At 38.7% G+C, this 24,322-nt stretch overlaps 1 protein-coding gene across 4 annotated transcripts in view; it reads right to left on the reverse strand.

Annotated features, from left to right (window-relative positions):
- Positions 1–10,752: 10,752 nt before the first annotated feature.
- LOC149773667 (baculoviral IAP repeat-containing protein 3-like) overlaps positions 10,753–24,322 on the reverse strand; it is a 36,513-nt gene continuing 22,943 nt past the window's right edge. For all 4 annotated transcript variants that reach the window (XM_089946134.1, XM_089946137.1, XM_089946135.1 and 1 more), the window contains 4 exons: positions 22,554–22,636; positions 16,294–17,122; positions 15,637–16,017; positions 10,753–12,237 (listed from right to left, as the gene is read on the reverse strand). In XM_089946134.1, coding sequence (XP_089802260.1) covers positions 11,768–12,237; positions 15,637–16,017; positions 16,294–17,122; positions 22,554–22,636 — 1,763 coding nt within the window. In that variant the 3' untranslated portion in view covers positions 10,753–11,767. The remainder of the gene's footprint in view (positions 12,238–15,636; positions 16,018–16,293; positions 17,123–22,553; positions 22,637–24,322) is intronic.

Below are 24,322 nucleotides of genomic sequence, written 5' to 3' on the forward strand. Positions count from 1 at the left end.
TTGCAAAATTGGCTCTAGTTTTTTTGTAATCTGCAAGAAATTAATGTTTACATAACGAAATGCATTCCAATAGTAAAAGGTCAACTGTAATAGCCTACCTATAAAAAATCAAGTCATTGACTACATCTTAGATTTCTTCGCCTGTCTCTTGTACAGCTGTTCGGGAGCATCTCTGAGGAGTGTCCAGCAGTAGTCAGCCAGCATTGTAGTGGACCATTTTCCCTGGTATCTTTGTTCCATTGTTGCGATATCTTGATGAAAACGTTCGCCGTGTTCATCACTAACAATACCACAGTTGCTAGGAAAGAAATCCAAATGGGAATGAAGGAAGTGAATCTTTAGAGACATATTGCAGCCAAGTTTCTTATACTTCATCAACATGTCTTCTACTAGTTCCTTATAGTTTTCTGCCCTAACATTTCCGAGGAAGTTTGTAGAAACTAGGCGAAAAGCATTCCATGCTTGTTTCGCGTCACCTTCCAGCAAGTTGTTGAACCGGTCATCTTTGAAAAGCTCTCGAATCTGAGGACCCACAAAAACTCCCTCTTTAATCTTTGCTTCGCTGAGTCGAGGGAATTTTTCATGCAGGTATCGGAATGCTGGCAAAGTCCGGTCAATGGCTTTCACGAAGTTCTTCATCAAACCTAGTTTGATGTGAAGGGGTGGTAGCAAGATTTTCTGAGCCTCAACCAGAGCTGGGTGTTGGATATTCTTCTCTCCAATGGCTACATTCTGCCTGTGAGTCCATTCCTTCCTCATGTAGTGCATTTCCCTTGCTCAGCTATCCCACTCGCATAAGAAACACATGTATTTTGTATATCCTTGCTGCAGTCCCATTAAAAGGGCAACTACCTTCAAATCAACACAGAGGTGCCAGCTGTACTTGTTATACTCAATGGAATTCAGTAGCTGCCTTAAGTTATCGTATGTCTCTTTCATGTGGACAGCATACGCTACTGGAATAGATGGAAGAATGTTTCCATTGTGCAAAAGCACAGCCTTGAGACTCAGTTTCGAAGAGTCCACAAATAGTCTCCATTCTTGTGGGTCATGAGTGATTTTTAAAGCATTCATGAGGCCCTCAATATCGGAACAGAATATCAGATTACTTTCCTTTCTGAAGAAAGGCTCCAATTGCTGGTGGCGCTTTCGATATGCAGTAATTGTGACATCTTCTTCTAGAAGATTCCATTGTTGGAGTCTTGATCCTAGCAATTCTGCCTTGTTCTTTGATAAGTCCAAATCACGAATCAGGTCATTTAGTTCTTCCTGTGTTATTCTGTGTGGGGTTGATGATGCACCACAGTGAAAATCTGGATCACTGCATGCTGATGGACCAGGAGAAGAACAGGTCGACTCACCTTTGTCTTCGTCAGATGAATCAAGAGAATATTCTGCTGGAGGTTCTGGAATAGGAAGTCCCTCACCATGTGGAACTGGTCTCAATGCAGACGGAATGTTTGGGTAGACTATTCTCGACTTCTTTCGCTTCGTTATTCCGCCGGAAAGAGGAGGAACCAAGCAGAAGTAACAGTCATTTAGGTGGTTGCTTGGCTCTCTCCACACCACTGGGACTGCAAACGGCATTGATGACCTTTTGCAATTCAACCACTGTGAAAGCTGTGTTGTACATGTAGCACAGCATATATGCGGAGCCCAAGGCTTGTCTTGGTCACCAACCTTGCATCCGAAGTAAAGATGATATGCCTTCTTCACTTGAGAATTGATACTTTTCTTCTGGTTGGCAAATGTCACTTCCCCACAAATATAGCAAAAATTGTCCGCGGTATTAACACACTTTCGAGGCATTACTGTTCTTTATTGTACGTAAATGGATAAAATAATAAGTTTTATGTAACAGTAGCTTGAACTGACTCGCACAACGTCTAAAATATTTTAAATGCTGAACCTATCTGATTGGGCTTTATATAGTACACTGCTTACGTCAGCTTCAGCAGCCGCCTGGCATTAGTATAATAGGCCTACACATGTATAGTACACTGCTGACGTCAACTTACTTCAGCAGCCGTATGGCATTAGTATTGCATTGCATCAGAAAATGATGCAATCAACTGTGGATGATGTGAGCATGATGGTATTATGCAATGTTACATCATTATTCCGGATGTTGCTGCAGTCCTACTGGAGAAATTTACACAGTGAAACATAGAAAATGAGGTATATGAATATCTTCAAAACGAGAGCCAATACAAATTTTTCACGGTTATATTCGTGTTCGGCACACCAAAATACTACAGATTAGGGCCTTTTCAAGTCAGTAATGATTTCACTGTTGACCAGTGTTACCAAAGTATTCGAATACATTTACAGATACCATCATAATAAAAACCGTGCCAATATTGATGTCATAAGAGCATACCTATACCTCGAACATTTCGATTTGATAGTAACCCCTGAGAATCTCGATGACATGGTAACGAATATTCAAATCGAATATTTCTGCACAAGGATACTAATTTTCACACTTTTGCACGTCCACTTCAAACGACGGATAAGATCAATGTTCGCACGCTAAACGTTGAAAAGCATTATGAAGTGCTTGACGGAAATATTGCTTGAACTAGAAGTCTTATTTCATAGTTTAATCAACACACAATTATAAGATAAAACAGATCATATATTTCAACGTAAACAGCTTCATCTTGAAATCAAACATTAACTCATCGAACTCCACCGACTTTACCATAAAAAGCCTACGTGTTTAACACGCTTATCGTCACAACAGAATGATATTCGCAAGTATTAACTTTAACACCCATTGCGTTAACCACCCCTGGTATTGTCACCACTGGATCCACTGCAAATCCATTTATGAGGATTCTATCTGGTGCCGGTGTGGTAGAACAATACGCATGAATAAAGTTTAAACCAGAGCCCCCCCCCCAAAAAAAAAAAAAAAAAAAAAAATACAAATTTGCATTGGTGACATACACGAAAAGTTTTAACAAGATGACATCGTATTTACGTGGTAGGGATTTTGTCATGCATGAATTAGTCAAAGATTTTAAAACCTTCTACAGCATACTCATAGATTTGAGTCCAGTGAGTGTTGCTTGGTACCCGAAAATTTATGAGAGAAAATATGCAGACTAAACATTGTAGTGGAAAGTAAATCGACAATTTTTGGTATTTGGAAACGAATATTTTTCTTGTCCCATTACAATACTCGTGAATACTCGCTGGATTGATGTTAAGTTCTTTACTCGCTTTACTCGCTGGTAACAAAATCTTGTTATTCTTTTGTAGCGATCTTTGTTGCAGTCACAGGTCGTGCTTATCTAGCGTATTTTTCTGTTCTTTCTCGTTTAAGATTTTCAGTTTGCGTAACCAAATCCAAATTTGCCAGGCGGTTATCTAATTTATTTCCATTTACATAATCAATAACGTATCCAGACAAGATGAACCCTTGGTGAGCCTCAAATACGTAACGGTGACGTGAAACGTTTGCCTTTTTTGCGTGTGCTCCCGATACTGTGATTTGGGATCAGCCAGCATTATAGTAGCTTATTGTGATAATAATACTTTCCGCTCCATATGCCTGACGTTGTCGTTCTCATCGCTTTCGTAATTATTAAACATGGGATAAGTCCTCCACTGATACGTCGTGATACATTATCATCTGATTTCTCTGGTCTCAATGAACACTCCAAATCACAAACCTTAGCTACCGATCGATAACATCCCAGTATGAAATAATTTCCACAAGGTGAAATACAGCAGCGAATAGCTTAAAAGGCAGTATCGCGATAACCTGCTTACCCGGATGTTTCTTTTTGTGAAATTCGATCACATCATGTAAGTACAATGTTGTATTATCCTGACGTAAAAGCAGAGAAAACTCAGTAGTTGGACCGGACGACAGGAGTTTTAATAGATCAGGTTCACTTTATGATCCCAAATCGGTTGGCAAAATCATTTTATCCTCACCGAAAAAGGATATGATTCCTATTGCGATCGGATCTTTATAGCGACGTAATCCGAATAGTGAAACGTTTTAACATACCAAGGATTAAATCCAAGCTGAGTCACTAAACGCTTTCTGAAAACCACATCGATGAGTACACCATGATTAGTCACGGGGGATACTATCACCCCTGAGGCAAATAATATTCTGCTAATGTATTAACACTGCAGCAAAATGGGTTTTTAAATTCCAAAAATATAATCTTGTTATCGGTATAATATAACCATCAGGGGAGAAGCGGAATCCGGATATATCCTAAACACAAATATCATTATCCACTATTTTCACATCGAGAGTACGCTCGGGATACCGTATGATCACCGGTTTGAGAAGACAACCCAAACAGCACGGCAATGTCGATGAGGATTCCTGGGGATTTAATTTTTTATTAGAAACATCCTCTAATTAGAGAAAGGTCAACTATACATCACTAATTTTGAGCCTCAGATGGTGGTTTCCTTGAGTTTATACCATTCAGTGGTTTTCTGCTTGGTTTTATAACGGCTAAGAAATTAATAATTTTTTTGAACTTTTGTTTGTTCCAATGTGATTATATCCAATCAGTTGTCTAACTAGTAAACCATCATGTGTTATGTAAGACAAGCATAGGCAGGTAGCATAGGTACTTGTGAATAATGCCCACACAATGTGATCTCCCCCTGGACTTTACTTAAGGATGCTACATTGAGCACAATCTGATATGGTCACCAAAGAGATCACAAAAATGTGGTCACACTATTAAATACATATAGTACTCCGAGCCATATACTGACTAACACCTACAACTACTAACCATACACCGTCTGAATGACCGACACGTCATCTACTGATCAATACCGCACTTACTACTAACAAACCGTTTGAATTGCAACACCTAGGCATCAGAATCAACTTTGAAAAGAATGTCTAAAAGAATAGAGCAGCTGTGTTTCCCACTACCTTGTATTCACTGACATCGGAGTACACAACATCTTATTTAGTCCTTCTTTCAGATACTTGCAGAATAGGTTGGTGTTTATGATGATGTCTTTGGTGGTTGTGAGAACTGTGTTTCCAATCAGAACAGCAAACAAATTGGGAGAAATATTGATGGACAAATTTCTGTTGTTTTAAAATCCCAATCGATGACACTTCGTTGATTTCTATGCAGGATATTTTGCCAAACTATACGCCTGACAAGAACTGAAATGTCGAACATTACAAATAATACCCTGAAGTAATTCTCAATGTTAAGATATTCAACAAGGTGTGAGCTCCCACTGTCTGTCTTTTTGTTTGTTTGGGGTGGGTGGGTGGGTGGAGTTAAAACCAGGATTAGTTTAGTCCAAGCGGTCTTGTTCCTTGAGTATTTCCACGACAAAGTAGTCTGATCCATGACCAAATTCCACACCTCAGTTGGATAAATTATTACTACAAAAGAAGCTTCCCAGAGAGCTTTGTGACCTAACTGTACGGACTGAGGTAATTTAACCGTAAAACAACTTAATTTCTTGCTAGAAAATCTTTGGTAAATTTACATAAGTTTAATTTATACTGTTCGAAAGTTCTTGTTCTTGACGGCGTAGTTTCAGAGACAAGTGAATAAAAGGGAAAGGAAGCCATATACATTGTTTTCCAAGCCGAAGTAACTACTCACCCCTGCTTCCCGCAGAAAAACTGCAGGTTCGCCCTAGACTCCATCATTTTTGGCAGGCATGGATCGACTTATGGTTTTGCAAAACAAATGAGTGATCCAGGTTGTTTTAGAGGGACTTTGGATTTCATTAATTAACTTCCCCTTCGTTTTGGTTCTTCCCATCCATGACATGACGGAGGTCCTGACCGATCCCAAGAAGGCTGAAATTCTGCAGAAGATTAGCTCTTTACTTTCCAAGCGGGCAGTGGAGAGAGTTAGCTGACAAACTCCAGACGTTTCCTCGTGAAGAAAATCAACGGAAAGCTCTGGCGGGTTACTGAACTGAGCCGGATCAACAGAGACATAGCTGAGCCAATATTCAGAATGGAGGCAATATAGCAAGGCTTTCGATCAAACAGGCCGAATTTGCGATCATTCTTGATCTGACCGATGCGTCGTCAACCTGGTTATCTTGCCTCGTCATCAGCAATTGAAGAGTATCTGGACAACATCCTTCAGAAGCATACGGTAAGTCCAATTCAGTTGCAGGACATGAACAGGCTCCTCTCCCTTTTCACTTAGCGCGGATTTTTTGTGTACTGGGAACATAGTTCTCTATCTCCTAGCACTTTGTTCATCGTGGTATGGAATTTTGGACTAATCATAACCTTGTTCGACACCCTCCTGTGTATTGCACGGATTACCAAACTATTTCCAACTCAGAGTGGATTTCCGCGAGGGAGATTTTACAACTCCTCGGTTTTCATCAGTGCAGCTGCAAACATGTTGCTCCTTTGATGTCATCCTGGTGTAACTGGTGCAAATAACTCACATGGGCTAGCGACCCCGATTCCGTTCACGTTGATCATCAGGGTGCAACGATTTGAGCGTATCTGGACGACATCTTTCATAAACGTACGGTAAGTCCAGTTAAGCTGGAGGACATTAACATCGGGCTCTCCCTCTGCGCCCAGCAGGGATCTCTTGTGTACTGGAAACAGGGTTACCTATCTCTTAGCAATTCGTCCATCTTGGTATGGAATTTTGGTCTAATCTTAACCTTGTTCGACTCTATTCCATGTGCGTTTCACGAATTATTGAACTCTTTCTAGTGGCGAGTAATTTTAGCCAGAAATATCCCGTAGAACCCTTGTCTCAGTTTACTATCTATTCGGACACGAGTACATAAGGTTGGGGTACCACCGTTTTCGCGCGTCGCTATGGTCAACGGCAGTTGGATTTATGTGTGGGTCGTTCACACCAGCTGTCTGGAAATAATGGCCATAATCAAAGCCCTTCATATCTGGAGGGATCATCTTTGCGTAATGTCAGACAACTCGTTAGAGAAATCTATCACCTTAAAATTGGGGGTGGGAAAGGGGGGTAAGTAATCATCTGCATCCTAATCTGAAACTTTATGCACTGGGGCTCCTAGTACATTATTACTGATCTAGATTAGACCCATTCCCTGCAGAATCAATGTTTCTAGGTGACATATTGTCGAGAATAGTCCAGAGTCTTTATATCGAGTGACCCTTCCACCGTTAGGTTTTGATCGGATGTGCGTACTTTCGGCCGTCTGATGATAGATCTCGTTGAAACGAGGTAGAACCACAAACTGCTGACCTTCAGTTCTTGACCAAAAAACATGGGTTGTGAAGGATTATAATCTGATAATACAAACCCGTTAATTTGTACACCCCTACCGATTTAAATAATGGAAACCTTTAATGTTATAAAAAGTGCAAGGAACTTAGTCAATTCATTCATTGATTTATAGTTTCTGACCTGACTTTGAGTAGAGTGACCCTAACACCGTCATCTTTTGTGCGTTTCATGCTTAACGGAAATTTTCGGTGTAATAAACGGACATGCTCGGATCCATTTCCAGTTTCTGAACAAGCCCATTTTCAGCAAAGGGGTGTATCGCGACTACAGGTGTACATGCATAAGTCGTCTGCTTCCGATATTTACAATGTCGAATCAAGCAAAGGAAAATAATGACAACTACAAATTTGCATTTCATGTGGATTTAACAAGCGGTTTAATTTCTATGTTCATGTATGCAGAGGGATATAATTCCAAACTCTCAAGGTTATGTAATTTGCGCAATTATTCAGCAGTTGCCGAACACGATGAACTACATCATTATGTTGTCTGATGGAAATAAACTAGCCTATAGTGTACGCAATATGGCGCCGTGTTAGTATGGAAAGTCCGTTAAGCATGAAATGGTGCAGGGGATGCCAGCATTAGTGCCATTCTGGTCAAGTCAGGTTAGAAATTATAAATCATTGATTCAATTGACTTAGTTATGTGCACTTTTTATCACATTAAACGTTATCGTTTTGGAAATCGGTGGGGGGGGGGTACAAAGAAACGGGTTTGTATTATCAGACTATAGTTAATCGGTTGAGACGGTGTTTGGGCCATGCCTTCCGTCCATATATTCTGATACCGAAAATAATCCAGAACAAGAACCGTTGCATCTGGTGATTGGTTCTGATGGCTTCTATCATATGGGACAAATCTTGGGTAAACGATCTACTTGATTTATCGATATTTGTCCCGAAAAAAGTCACAACGAAACTCAAAATTGCTCAAGCTGTGGCATGTTTCCATCACTTCCTGGACATATTTCTCTTACCCGCCTGGTTCTTGTCAGAAAAGCCTTAGAAAAGGTCCAGTCCTTCAATCGTGGAGAGGATTACACGAACTATAAGGTCATTCACTTCCTAGGCGTATGATGTACAGTGTCAGTGGATAGTACAAGTGTAACAACATCGTCCTCATGTAATTCCAGATATCTCGGCTTGCAGGCAGTTTCCTATGGCTGTTCTAAGAGATATTAGCACCCATTACTCACAAGAGTTACCATCCACCATTCCTGGCACATTCAAACATTATCGGGGAGGAGATACAGGTCAGAACAAGGGCCAGACGAACTTGACTGCCAAATTCGACCTGAATCGGCCCAGTTACTTTCTTCCCTAGGTGCTCTTCTTTTGGGATCTGACATAGCTGAACTCAGACAAGTTAGAATGCTTGACTAGGACCTCGATGTAGCTGTTTGCTTACAAAACATGTTTTTTGATTGCTATAGCCCATGGCAAGTCAACGGATTGAGTTTGTTTGATCGAAACTATTTCTTGTTCCAATCGAATGGCTTGGTTGTCCGATTGACACAAACATGCTTGGTGTCCAAGAATGCGATACCTTCTGCGAAGAGTCAGAAGGTGTTCGTTTTGATCACTCTCCTCATTCGATACCTCAAGAGGGCTGTCCATGCTCTCAGGCACTACATGGAATGCTACAATACTTCTTTCTTGTGGTGAAAGCTGAGAAGTACGACATAACTGCCAAGACTTTCCTTAAGTGGGTGATAGGAAATAGGGTGACTCGAACCTAAGACAACTGGGCGTAAAAAAAACCACAAACTCAGCAAAAACCACAATTCAACTCGGTTCCGTGTACTTTGATATGGACAACTTGGAGCAACCGTTAAAGGGAAATGGAACCATTTTATTAAAAGGAAATCCGACCAAAAATAGCGAGACCCAGCTACGACACAACTCGGCCCCGCTTCCGGTATTCATCTATATGATGTTATTCGACACATTTCCGATGACATTAAACGAACCCGAGCGCTAATAATGTCAACCTAAGTTGACTTTCAATCAGTATAAAGTCATTTTATCTTTGTGCTATTGTAGTTTAATGATGTTCGCAGAATCATAAGTTAAAGGCCCCTTTTCGATGATGATTAACAATTGGTTCGACTTTTCTGTAAATAATAGACCCGAGTTGTCCGTTATCAAAGTATACATAGCCGAGGAGAATCGATTTATGTCAGATTTTTCCAATCCCGGACCGAATTATCTTGGACCAAATTGTCCGGTTTCCGGTGATACGATTAGCGTAATTTGATATTTCACAAAACCAGATGCGCTTCTTGAAACTTTCAGTGGATGAGATTTGAGCGACATCTGAGAGTCTAGCGTTATAATGCAATTTTTCGATCCAAGACACCACTGAAGCAGGCAGTTGGCATGTGCATTCACCCTTCCATATCTAGCGTCGCACAGAAGGAAATTGAATCTGATGGATCCAGTGGTTACTGCAGAAACTATTACAAGAATCAGTTAATAACATCACAGTCTTCACACGGGGGTGGCTTTATAACTTTCGCTGTGTTCACCCAGAAATTTTCTTGATAAGAAAACGCCTTTCGTTTATTGTTTCGTTTGTGTAGATGTCACGTGTCATATTGCATTTGTTAAACTAATGCGCTTGTGACCTTATTCTAATACATGGGAATATTAGCGACGTACACATACATTTCCAGCGATACAATCAATTATGTTTTGTGCGACACTCGACCGATTTCGATTCATATATCATGTCACCGATTTTGCTAAAAATAGTATCAAAGAAGATTTACTGCGAGCTGAAGAATGTAATACACTTATGGGAAGATTAGAAGAAACGCTTCAAAGCCTCTCTCAAGGCATTCAAAAACACTTCAACACTGACCCGGAGTCTTGGCAAGATCTCATTTCACCTGGCGCAGTCTCGACCATAACGGACATATATGACATATATACTATGAGCTGAGGAGAACTGCCGACCAAGCAGCCCCAGTCAATATCTCCTGTTCAGTGTGCCACAAACAGTTCAGAGCACAAAAAAAGGACTGATCAGCCATTCACGTGCTTACAGAAACTGAACCATTTATTGGCGCCACGGTCATCTACGAACTCAAAGGACGATCAACAACAACAAGACGTAGGCAATTACATCCACTCAGTAGGTGTTCAAACGCTATAGCCTGTATGAAAGTGTATCCGATTCGTGCAAGGGCACGTTCAAATCTCATTTCAATAGATTTAGAGAAATCGAATTAATAATCTTATTCAAAAAAGAAATTCTGTTCTTCTCAAACTGACTAATCAATATCAATAGCAGAAGTTAGGTTTTGTTTTATCAATATCATTTAAAGTTTTGTAAGAAACGGATGATAGCAACTCAGTATTGTGTTAGCAAAATCCCTGTCTCCAGACAATACTTTTGATTGCGCAATACCTTCGTCGTTTGTACTATTACAATATTTGCTCTTGCTCTCAGTAGAGTAAGAACGTTAGAAATGACAAAGTCGATTTTATGAGTTTATTTTCACTAAAGATACACAACAATTAAATTTCAAGAAGACTGAACATTTTGATACAACTTTTTAACAAATCAAGTCCAAAAATTTTAAAACACATAAAATGAAATTACTGTCTTATTTTCAACTTATATAAAGATTTCACAAAGACATTACGTTTAGTTCTTTCGTTTTTTGCGACTGTAAAAGAATATTTAGCATTGAGTTCAAGGAAGTGCTTCCGTTAGTTTTTCTCTACAGAATATTCTAATAAATTCTGTCTTTTTAATAATAAGTCACGAGGGTATTACACTGCGCTCTTTGAGAAAATATAATTTTTGTATATATTTTAAAATGCTTTTTTCATTATTTATAGAGATAAAAAGTCACATAGACTAACCGTGTTATCTGTTTAGTGCAGATAATATTCATCAATGTGTATGTCAGAGGTTTCGAGTTCGAATCCCGTTGTACGATTACTATTTTTTTTTTGCTTTGGCTGACTTATTTACCTGTCAAGTTGAATCATTTTACCATTATTTAAATAAAGAAATTACTTATGACTTTTCTGTATATTGTTTCTTCATAGCTTTAAAAATAAATAGGAAAAGACAGTTGCATGATAATCCAGTATGTTGTACTTTGTAATAGGTTTACATATGATCACGCGCTTAGCAAAGAACGCTATAAGTAGCTGATGCAAACATCAGCGTATGTGAGCGTTCAAGCAAGAATGCTTTTTGCAAGGATCAAGTTACTTTTGTAGCAATAAACTGTAGTATATCAATTATCACTTCATACCAGTTTCACCAAGTCAAGAACAATAACGTAGTTGTTTATATACGTCATGTATGTGATGTTAACTACATACTATACAGTTACTCAAACAATAAAATATACTGATGTTAACTACATACTATACAGTTACTCAAACAATAAAATATACTCGATTTAAAACAAATTCACAGTAAATTTAAAAGAGTAAGATGAAAGTAATCTATCAAGGATTGGAGTACATGTCCATTTATAAGTCGTACGCCCTTACTGTATCCCTTATCAATTGCCTACATACGGGGCATTTTCTAAAGGCGGGAGCGCAATGAGGGCATGTCATCATGTGAGAACACGGAAGAAACACAATACAGGCTTCTTCTTCCATACATATCTTGCAGGCCATCTGGTCCTTCCTTTCTTTGTCTTTTTCTGGGAGAGATTTCAGTTCTCCTGGCGATAGGCTACTGTTTCGGCTTTGGTCATTCTTCTCTTCTTCTGCACTAATGTTATACGATAATTGAAAATCATGGTCACTCTTTTCATTTTGATTTACAGACACGTCCTTAGGTTTGCTGATCGAATACTGCATAGAGGCATCGGCCTGGACTCGAACAGTGCCATTGCTAGGATCCGAATCCTTTGTTACATATAATTTTGTTTGTTTTTCTTCTAGTTGAAATACGATCTCTATTAGATCAGTGGTTGAAAATTTGGCATGACCTGAAATAGATGGTTGACGGTAAGTTATGTGGATAGAAATCTCACTATTCTGTGTCATAATAAAGTTGTTTTGCCAATTCTTGTCACATTATTAAGTACCATCGTAAGTATTCACTGTAACTTGCAAAAAATTGTTATATAGACTATTGCCTATTGATTTCAGTGAAAGAACATTCAAGGGCTGTTGTTATGTTGTTTTCTGTTCTAGGTTTTCCCTATCTGATTAAAGATTGATGTACTTACGTATTGATAAAGATTATGATCTCACAAACGAAAACGTTTATGTATATGTACAATCAGGGGTGCCTGGCGCTAATGGCCAAACATATGGTTCGGCTTGGATATGCACACTGCTGTTTTGGTGTCTTTGATTCAGCAGAATTCTAAAAATGAATCGGTTTCTTCAGTTATAGCTAACGCTACCAACACACTTGAACAAGAAACTTAAAGTTAAATTTTCTAAACTCAGCGCCAAAGCGTACCCAAGAGCACGACTACATAGATACAAAACGGACGTACTGGGTCTGCTCAGCTGTCCAAGATGCAGACTAGAAAAACCTGGTCCATGCTAATCAGTGAACCTTTGACTCAGTTGTTTAGACAGACATTGACTGTGAAGCAGTAGTATGTGAATTCGCCTTTTCGGATAAATTGGAGTATTAAATTCACCTCCCTCCCATCTCTATATACCCAACAAAAGTGTTGTGACAGGCTTTGTCTGGTTATGTTTTTTTCTCTCGGTTTAACACCATTTTTAGCACATGGCAAGTTTTACATGGCGGCCAGTATATTTTGATACAGGAAGAACTCCGGAAACCCCAGGGAAGAACCGCTGACCTACTGGCAAGCGTATTTGTTGGCCCAGCCGAGGCTCGAAACTTAGCGGTCAGAGGTGAGATGTCAGTGATGTTAGACCACGCTGTCACTCGGGGCCCCACAGACTTTAACACCATTTTTCAGCACAAGATACATGGCAGCCAATATATTTTGGTAGAGGAAGAAACCAGGAAAACCCCTGAAAGAACAAACGACCTACGGAAAGCCACCGGCAAGCTTTCTCGCGTACCATTTTGGCCGAGCCAAGACTCGAAACCGTACCGCCAGAGGTGAGATGTCAGTGATCTGCAAAGGAGAGCACCATAGACGATTAGGCCTCCATAGACCCAACAGGCTTTCTTAGCATGTTCACATGTGCATTCACTCAGTGTATGCTTCAAATTATTAGAGAATATATAATGTTTTCATGAAATGCATATTTTTTAAATTTAAATATTGAATATTTAACAAAATCATTTAATATATTAGTTTCAGATGCACTGATTCAAAAGAACTATAATCCATGGTTATATATAATAAAATCAGTAATTAAATGAATGACATCTAAATTTGGTCTTAAAAGATAAGAATGCTACTTTTCTAGCGAACAGTCAGTTATCCGCTGAATACTGTATTGCTCTTTTATTTAAAAAGGTATCACTTTTCAACCTGAAACATCGTTTGTTTTACTTAGAGTGTCTTCCACGTATGCGAGAGGTCGCTGGTTCGAACCCCGATCGAGTCATACCAAAGTTTTATAAAAATGGTACTTGCAGCTGCCTCGCTTGGCGCCCAGTATTAAGAGGTTAGTGTTAGGACTATACAACCTGGTGTTAGGATAATGTGACTGGGTGGGACATAATGCTGTATGTCTGCAGCATGATACCCCTGTGCTAGACATCACTATAAGCTGCCACAATGCAGACATCATAGCGATATGACTTGTTAAAGCTACGTTAAAAAATCCAAATCACACACACACACACTTAATATCAGTCTTTGTGGGTTCTCAGTTTTCTGGTTACTAAGCACTATTACAAGGAAAACAAATGCGAAAGACCAGAATTATTATTGTTGTTTTTTTTCCAAGTATAATTTTTGCGTACATGTGTGCCACGACTGACAAAACATGCCACGAAGTCAAATACACCCATATATAATTAGTCTCGATTGTATTTCCATCAGAGCAATGGTCTTGTTGGTATCCTGCGTCAGGTATCAGGATAAACACTTAAATTATGTAATATTTGTAATAAACGTTTTATTTTAAAGGACATACTGGATTAACTGTAGAATCAACTCTCCCCTAATTAAACTTTAGTAAGAGCTCTCAAGACTTTCTTTTTTAATTTAAAACAACAAACAAGATTGGCCCTCATATATAATACTGTACTATCTTTTAATTGATATCCACCTATAATCTAATTAGCATCATAAACATTGACATAATATATTATACACAATCATGACATAAAATATAATACACAATCATTGAATAAAGCAATAATAAATTAACTGCATAAAACAGCTTTTTATTTTTTAAATAACTTTGTTTTAAACTTGTTGGTTTCTATGGCTGACTCATTTTGTCTGTAAACGAATTTCCAGAGTAACGTTAAATTCGTTAACATCCTATTCCAAATTCTTGGTCGGGAATGGAGCTTGAAGCAAACGTTTTCGAAAGCAGAATATTAACAACATAAAACATATGGTGGTAATTTTACACTTTTATAGAAATTATGTTCGCTAACTTATTTAACTTACCTTTTTAATAATTATTCCTTCCTTCGTGAAGCTTCTGTAGTTATCTTGGTTAGTTCAGGTTTCAAATCTTTAATTGTTAGAAAAACTAATTTTTGATGTTAGCTTAACTCATAACTATCCAGTGTTGTCATGAATGTAGCTGACGTTCTCTAGAAATTATTTAAATGCGATTAAAATCGAGATCTGACGGACACAACGGAGATCTGACGGACACAACGGAGATCTGACGGACACACCTAATGAATGTGAAAAACGTAATTCGGAGGATAACGTTTCTAACCATACCCGCCCCACCCCCAACACAAAATGCAATGCTTTGTCAGATTACAAAAGAAAGGGCGATCGGGAAATCCAAAGGTCACAATAACATGAACTTTTATCGGTGTCTGTCAAATCTACTTATTATAAGTAAATCTCATTTCATTAACATTGGAAATGATTTATGACCAGGCTTGCCTGTGCTGCCGCCCAGTGGCATCAAAAGTAATTCCCAGCATTGAATCTGAGTAAGTCTTCATTCATGAGTGCTTCTGTCATCAGCTAAGTTCCACACGTTTCTCTTGTGAAGCGTGCTTAGCCGAGTGTTTAGATGGGCTCATGCATGAATATTAGGCAGTAATATATAAACTAGGCTTAATTTTCAATTAGCAACTTGAAAGTCTTCATGCACGAGTGCTTCTATCGTCGGCTAAGTTCCGTACTGTTCTATCACAGGAAGCGTACTTAGTCGAGTGGGTAGAGGGGCTCGTGTGTAGAAGCGCGGTTATAGTTGTCGCAACTTGCTATTTTGTTCGATTCCCAGCACTGAATAGCACTCACCCTTTCTACTGGTCAGTATATGCACAGCTTGTCTAATCATTTCAGTATTATAACCCATGGCCAATACGTTCTGAGCTGCCGGAAAGTCCATTGGATCCTCAGGGTCTATTTCCCTGACATCGGAACTTACTGTCCTGTGGCATGGAGTATGTTCATATCTCTGTTCCGATATTACATTGTCACGTGGTTTAAATTTCAAAATCTCGTCTGATCTCGAATTTATTCCTGTCAACTGACTCAACACAAAGTTATCTCCCTTGTACTGTTTCAGAAATGCACAGTCTGGGTACCATCGCGCATGCTCCTCCCAAGGGTTATCTCCCTCCTCCCAGCTTCTTAATCCTCCTCCACAGAAAAAGCATCGCACATAGTCATCAACACCTGGGAATTAGATGTAAAATTATCATCAGCTTTTATACAACAGTAGCAAAAGGAAGTTATAATTTCTCTTTTAAATGCCAAGCAGAATAATACGGACTCAACTGTTTAAGTATTATCCAATTTAAATTAATTTCATCAACTCCGCAATCATTAAATTGATCAAAGATGAATCAAGACATTGTCTAAAACTAATTCTAAAGTTATCATTCTACATTAAGAAGACAATCGTGTTTTCGACATGCAAAAAGCACTAAGAAGAATAACTTCATCTCTTACCAGCATAGTAGAATCCAGCTGCGGCGAGATCAGCGGGATTCTGTTCTGGATAGGACGGCCATCCCTTGAATGATTCGAAACGCGATGCCAAAGCAGAGTAATGTTGATGTTTTGGTTTCTCAAGACACTCTGCGTTTTTAATGTTATTTTGGGACATTCCTGGCTGTACGTTAGGTCTTTCTGAGAGTGAGCTTTTGGTATTTTCTTGAACAAACGAGTTACTTGTAAAGCTGGAATTGCTCCCTAATTCATTGTTCCACTCGTTCATGTCATTCTTGGACTGTTTCCTGTTTCCTGTTCTATCCACAGCCGAGAACAGTTCTGTCTGGTCTTTATTTTCATTTCTGTTGTTCGAGTTTACCTTTTCTACACTGTTGTTGCGTGTCACTGCCTTATCTTTATCTTCATGACTAGTTAGAGAACTTGTACTGTGAACAAAATCAGTACCTCTTCTCCACATAGGCATATTTCCGTCCCCAGAGCAGTTCACAAAATCACATTTAGGTGACAATTTCTTGTGAACATCAAACGGCGAATCACCTTGTTTCCAATTCCTGTACTTGAGTCCACATGAAAAACAAATAGTTTCATCCCCAGTACCTGAATAGTAGAACCCGGATTGGGCTAATATTGTTGGTTGGACAGAGGAAGATCGCGGGAATGATTCGAAGGTGATATATCTTACCCATTCATATTTCATGCGCTCTCTTGTATTATCCATATTTGTCGATTTCAGAATTTCTCCAACATAAGAATATAGTGACGTAAGAGACGAACTTGTAATGATGTATGTTTCGTCTGGCATAGCCTTTACTCCTTTCTGCTTCATCTAATAATAATAATAATAATAATCCAAGCAATATACCATAACGATCATGGACAATTAATATCATTAGAGCATTAAACAAGAAGCCTTTAGAACTATTAGGACATTAGATACAAGGCTACGGATTCGGCATACAATAGTTTAATACATCATCTTTTTAAAGAATCCCTTCTACAAGTAACGCTGCATCAACACAAACTGCTTCCAGTAATTCATAATCTTGTTTAAATCTGATCTTATTTACATTTGTCTTTAAAGGAGCACTAACTGCATACATTTTAATTTTTTTTACTTTGCTTTCTTTTTTCCTGGTATATTCAAAATGTCGAAGAATATTGAAATTAACCTTGTGTTCGGTCTAAAAAGGCTAAAAATCGCGTTCAAAGACGACCAGACTTCGTCGTACGTAGGGTTTTCCTCGTATAAAAACAAAAATTGTCGACACGTAATACGGTCAGGTGACAAATCGAACTGATTATTTAAGGCAAAAAAGGTGCGAGTGAATGATTATGCTTTCACATTAATTTATGTGATAATAAAATAGTAAATACTGCTGTTGCCTATGAGTTTAAATATCTAGATATGTATTCTCTGGAACTCTGGCGACCTTCAGTTCTTGACCCAGAAACATGGGTTGTGGAGGATCTGTCAATCAGTTGAGACAGTGTTTGGGTCATGCCTTCCCTCCATATGTTCTGATACCGAGAATAATCCAGAACAAGAACCGTTGGACCTGTTTATTGGTTCTGATGGCCTTTATCATATGTGATAAATCTTGGGTAAACGATCTATTTGATTTAACGATATTCGTCCCCAAGAAAATCACAACGAAGCACAAACTGCTCAAGCAACCCCGGGCGCATGTTTTCCGTCACTGCCTAGACAGACTTCTCTTACCCGCCTGGTTCTTGTCAGAAAAGCCTTAGAAAATGGTTTAGTCCTTCGATCGTGGAGAGGATCACACTTGCTAGAAAGTCATTTATTTTGTAGGCGTATGATGTACATTTGTCAGAGGATGGTGTAAGTGTAACAACATAGTTCTCTTGTAACTCCATATATCTCAGCTTGCAATCAATTTTCTATGGCTTTTCTAAGAGATATTAGCACCCATTACTCTCCACTCGATAACTTCTGGTACATTCAAATATTATTGGGTAGGAGATACAGGATAGGACAAGGGCCAGGTGGACCTGACGGCCAAATTCGACCTGAATTGCCCAGTTACCTTCTTTACCAGGTGGTACATCTTTTGGAGTCTGACATAGCTGAACTCAAATAAGTTACAATTATTGGGTAGGACCTCACTGTATTTGTTTGCTTACAAACTATACTATTTGATAACCTTAGCCCAAGGCAAGTGAACTGATTGAGATTGTCTGATTGGAACTATCTCTTCTTCCGATCGAATGGCTTAGTTCTCACACAAACATGCTTCGTGGCCAAGAACGGATTACCTTCTGCAGATAGTCAGAAGGTGTTCGTTTTGATCGCTCTCCTTGTGGTAAAAGCCGAGAATCACGACATAGCCGCCAAGACTTGCCTTAAGCGGGTGATTTGAAATAGGAATGATTCGAACCTAATACAAGTCGGCGTAAAAAGAACTCAGACCCAACCACAATTCAACTCGGTTCTGTGCACCTTGATAAAGACAACTTGGAGCAATCGTTAAAAAGAAATGGAACCAATTTCTTAAAAGCAAGTCCGACCAAAAATATCGAGACCACTTACGAAACAACTCAGCTCCGCTTCTAGTATTCATCTACGTTATAATGTTATTCGACACATCTCCTATGGCACTAAACGAGCGCAATAATGTCAACCTAAGCTGACTTTCAGTCAAGACAAAGTCATTTTATTCCTGTGCTTTCATAGTTTGAGGATGTCCATAAAATCATAAACAAAAGGCCTCTGTTTGATGATGATAAACAATTGGTTTCTGTATTAATAGACCTGAGTTGTCATTTACCAAAGTGCATGCAGCCGAGTTATGTCAGCGTTGTTCCAATCCTCGACTGTTTTGTATTGGACCGAAATGTCCGGTTTCCGATGATACGATTACCGTGATCTAATATTTCACAATACCAAAAATACGTTTCATGAAACTTTCATCGGATGAGATTTGAGCAACCTCTGAGTCTTGCATTAGAACGCAATGTTTCATTCCAAGACATCACTCAAGCAACCAGTTAGCATGTGCAGTCACCCTTCGATATCTAGCGGCGCTGCATTTACCCAGAATTCTTTTCTCATACGATAACGCCTTTCTTTTCTCTTTTCCTTTGTATAGATATCATGTGTTATATTAAGGTTGTAAACCACATGCACTTGTGACCTTGCTCTCTAACATGGGATTATTAGCAACAGCCACATATATTTCCAGTGATACAATCACTACATTTTGTGTGACACTCGAGTGACTTCGATCAATGTATCATGTAACCCTTTGCTAACAATAGTACCACATAGAGACTGTTTATTTAATGGCTAGCATGTATTCTTTACTTCAGCTATGAACACAAACGTTATGAGATTTTAAGTGTCGACAATGATACTAATGAAATGAACTCATAGCTGATGTAACAGGAGGAAAAACTACAGGAAAATGTTTTAGATGGTTACAATGTCAGCAGCATTGAGACACGAATTAGATTATTTATTTTCGAGGAAAGGGCTGTATTGATTGAACCAACTCTTCCAAAGTAGTATCGATTTTGAAGCTAATTACTGAACATGAACAGAGACATTAAGGCACTAGTCGAAATACTTCGAACATACAATAATTGGAATAATCATAATAGAAAGATGAATGCGATGGGCGAGCGGCAAAGCAGTGTGTGCGGATGCACTGGAACTGGCTGCATACCTGCACACAGAAAGCTCAGGGAAAAAGAATTTCACTGGACCAAATCAGTAATGGAATTCGGCAGACACCTGGGCAACATATCAGCCCTATTTAGGATCACACTGCTCACTTCTGTAACATAAAAAGGGGGCTAGATAAGATGCTTTAGACATTGCCCACTTCTCTTTAACCCTGGTGAGTAACTGATGGGGGATCCCATTTTAGCGGTCAAAAATTACACAAAACAAAGGAAATATCACTCACTATAGATGCTTGAAATCTGCGCATCCTAATGGACAGCACATCAGCAGATATACTAGAGACAGGAAGAGCTATAGTTGCTTGAGAACTAGCTAGATTCGAAATCCAGATAACTGAGTGAAATGCGCCTATACGAGGAAGAATAATCACTGAAGCAGAAGCCGGCTACACTTTCTGGAGTGGTCGAAATAAAGATTAGCAATGTATTGATGGGTCAGCCATCAAATCCCTCAAAGGTCGTGAATGACAGAAACATGCAAAAGAGATAACAATGCACCAACCTGCACCAGGAAAGAAATGCCTACCATAACAGCGAATGACCAACCCCTACAGGCAGTGGACAAGTTCATCTGTCTCTGCAGTACGCTGTCATGTGCAGTCCACAACGATGACGTAACCAACGTCAGAATTGCCAAAGCAAGCGTGGGTATCAGCAAACTACGCACAAATATGTGGGAGCGCAGTGGCATCAGTCTTCAAACAACCACAGTTTTACAAAGCCAGTGTGTTGCCGACTCTGCAGTATCAATGCGAAACATAGACTGTGTACAGACTCATTGCCAAGAAGCTGAACCATTTTCACAAAGGCTACAAGAGGATTTGTTGTTGTTGTTGTTGTGGGGTTTAACACCATTTTTCAGCACACGATAGGCTATACATGGCGGCCAGTATTAATGGTGGAGGAAGAACCCGGAAAACCCCGTAAAGAACCACCGACCCACAAGAAGCTACTGGCAAGCTTTCTCACATGCCCACATTGGCTGAATCTCAGACTCGAACCGCCGCAGACAGAGGTGGCTACCAGAGGAAACGATTTGGATAAGATGGCAGGACAAGGTCCCAGATACAAGGTTCTCACACTGGCTGGAAGTCCAAGCATTCAGATTCTGCAAATGAAATCTCAGCTGAGATGGCAGGCCACGTCACGAGGATGTCAGAAGAGCGATTACCAATGAAGATTTACTGCAAGCTGAAGAATGTAAAGCGATCTTGGGGAAATCAGACGAAACACTTAAAAGACTCATTCAAGGCATTTTAGAAACACTTCAACATTAACCCTGATTCTTTGGAAGATCTCGCACAGAATCGTTCGACCTTGACTAATCAGTATCAATAGCAGAAGTTACATGTTGTTTTATCAATATAAATTAAAGTTTTGTTAGCAACTCAGTACTGTGTGAATAAAATCCCTGTCTCCAGACAATAATTTTGATTGCGCAATACACTCGTCGTTTGTACCATTTCAGTGTTTGCTTTTGGTCAAAATTTTATGAGTTTTTTTTCTCTAAAGGGGTACAATAGTTAAGTTTCAAGACGATGGACCATTTTCAGATATTTTTCACAAATCAACTCCGAACACTTTGAAATACATAAAATAAAATTACTGTCTTATTTTCAACTTATATAAAGATTTCACAAAGACATGGCGTGTAGTTCTTCCTATTTCACGATTTTTAAAGAACATTTAGCGTTGAGCTGAGCGCAAGGAAGTGCCTCCATCAGTTTTTCTCAATATAATCTTCTAAGAAAACGCTGTCAGTTTAATGATAGGTCACAAATGTATTACACTGCATTCTTTGCGAAAAGATAAGCATTGAGTACATTTTAAAATTCTTTTTTCATTTTTTATGGCCATAAAAGGTTACAAAGACTAATCGCGTTATCAATTTAGCGCAGCTGATATCCTTCCCTGTGTATGCCAGAAGTCTCGAATTCGAATCCCGTGTATGATTATTTTTTATTTGGCTGTCTTATTTACCCGTCAAGATAAGTCAGTTTACCAGTATTTGAATAAAGAAATTACTTACGGCCTTTCTGTACATTGTTTCATGATAGTTTTAAAAATAAATAGGAAAATATAGTTGTATGATAATCCAGTATGTGGTACCTTATAATAAGTTCATGTATAATCATGTGCTCAGCAAAGAGCGCTATAAGTAGCTAATGCATGCACGAACTTATGTGAGCATTAAATCAAAAATGCTTTTTGCGGCGGTGAAATTACTGTTGAATCAATAAACTGTAGAATTATATCTGTCACTTGATACCTTGCAATGAAACGAAGTGGATCACTATAGTTACACCTAAGCAATAACAGTAATGTAGTTATATACATACTGTATGTGATGTTACCTACATCGAATATTACTATGATGTTATCTACATCAAGCAATAAAATATACTCGATTCTAAACAAATTGACACTCTATTTCACAGACTACTTCCTTACTGTACCCCTTATCAACCGCCTACATACGGGACATTTTCTAAAGGCCGGACCGCGTTGGGGGCAGGTTATCATGAACCAAAAGAAAGGAAAACAATACAGACCTCCTGGTCCATACATATCTTGTAGGTAATCTGGTCCTTCAGTTCTACATCCATTAGATCAGTGCCTGAAAATTTGGTATTACCTGAAATAGATGATGGACAGAAAGGTATGTGGATAATAATACTTATAGTTTTTTTGCCTCTCGATTTCAGTAAAAGAAATATGGAATGGAGGGGCTGTACGTATAAAAGTGACATAATTTTTAATGCTTTCATGTGTGCATTGGACACCCCACCCCCACCCCACCCATCTTAGAAGACGCTACAGAGAAGTGTAAAATATATCTCCTTCTCGCAGACAAAAGGAGACAATTACAGTCTTTCCGCCATAATGGTTATATCCTTACAATAATTCCAACCAGATTTACTCCCCTTGGTAACTCTTCTTATTAAAGAGGAACAACTTTCTCATTAAAACAGATTTCTTCATATTTTACCTGAAAGGATTTCCCCTCTCGTTACTAAACATTGAATATGGTGATTTCATATTCTTTCCTTTTATATTAATTTATTTTTATCGACTGTTGCTTTGTTGTTTTCTGGTGCTAGGTTTTTCTCTATCTATTTATAGTTTTGATGTACTTAGTTTTAATAAAGGTTATGACCCGACAAACGAAAATGGCTGTGTTATGCATACAGTCAGATGTAAGTGGCGCTAATGACCAGAAATATGGTTCAGCCTGGATATTCACTCTGACAGCATGCCGTCTTCATAACTGAACTCCAATCAGCATCAGAAGAATATATCTTCCATGAAATGGGTGCAGAAAGGTGTAGGGTATATTTAGACAAAAGATCATACTTTCATACGAAAATCTTTCTATCTTATAAATAAATTAAATACGACTGGGCATTCTGGACACGGCAGTAATACATTAAAGGTATTCATCTTTATACCTTCTTTCCTTTTCCTACTTTAACAACGAAAACTAATAGTCGGATATGCAGCTTCCAGCATGTCAGGGCACTTTTGACAAGGGTTCAGATATAGACTTGATAACTGTTGTTAAAAACCGTACTGTAATATATAAATAAATCATAAATTCAAATGAGCAGTTGGGATTGAGTGGGCTGGGTTTAGCAAATGTCTATCAAATATCGCATCCAATGAACCACTGCGCAGTCGGATCATTAGTCAGGTGTCAATCTTTCCATTATTGCATTTCTATAGGTATGGTTTTCTACCATTTGTAATCTTTATTACCCCGAAAATCGTGTTTAATTTACATAAAGTTTTAATCTTTTACTTAAAAGTATTTTGTAAAGAATCATATCGTTTTTTCAGGGAATGAAAAGTCCAATCTAATATAAAACAAGAGTCCCTCAAAGGGACTGTCGCTCTTCTGGTCGAAGTGAATTGCAAGGAATTCAATATAAGACAGTTTCTTCTTTTTGACTGCTGAATGTTGAAACTATCTCTGATATTCTCCTGCAACAACAGAATTTTCAAATCAGCTGCTGTGGTGGGCATACTGGAGATCAGATTGACACTATTTTCGTATAGAACAGTCTTTTGGTGAAAGCCTCATACCATAATGATTATCCATAATGGGTGAGTAGTGACAACAAGCTTTTCAAGACAGCCATATTATATGTATGACTGCTAGAATTTTCATTAGAATTAGCTAGACATCATAATAAATCTTTTGGCGAAGGCACAATGTCAATATGACTGTCCATCCAGGATGAGTAGTGTATACATGATTTTCAAGATGGCCTCTAAGGCGGTCATAGTGGACCTCAGACTGGCATCATGCCATTTAGAACGG

This window comes from Sinohyriopsis cumingii, unplaced genomic scaffold (genome assembly GCF_028554795.1).
Source record: "Sinohyriopsis cumingii isolate HCF-2022 unplaced genomic scaffold, ASM2855479v2 utg000622l, whole genome shotgun sequence".
NCBI lineage: Eukaryota > Metazoa > Mollusca > Bivalvia > Unionida > Unionidae > Sinohyriopsis > Sinohyriopsis cumingii.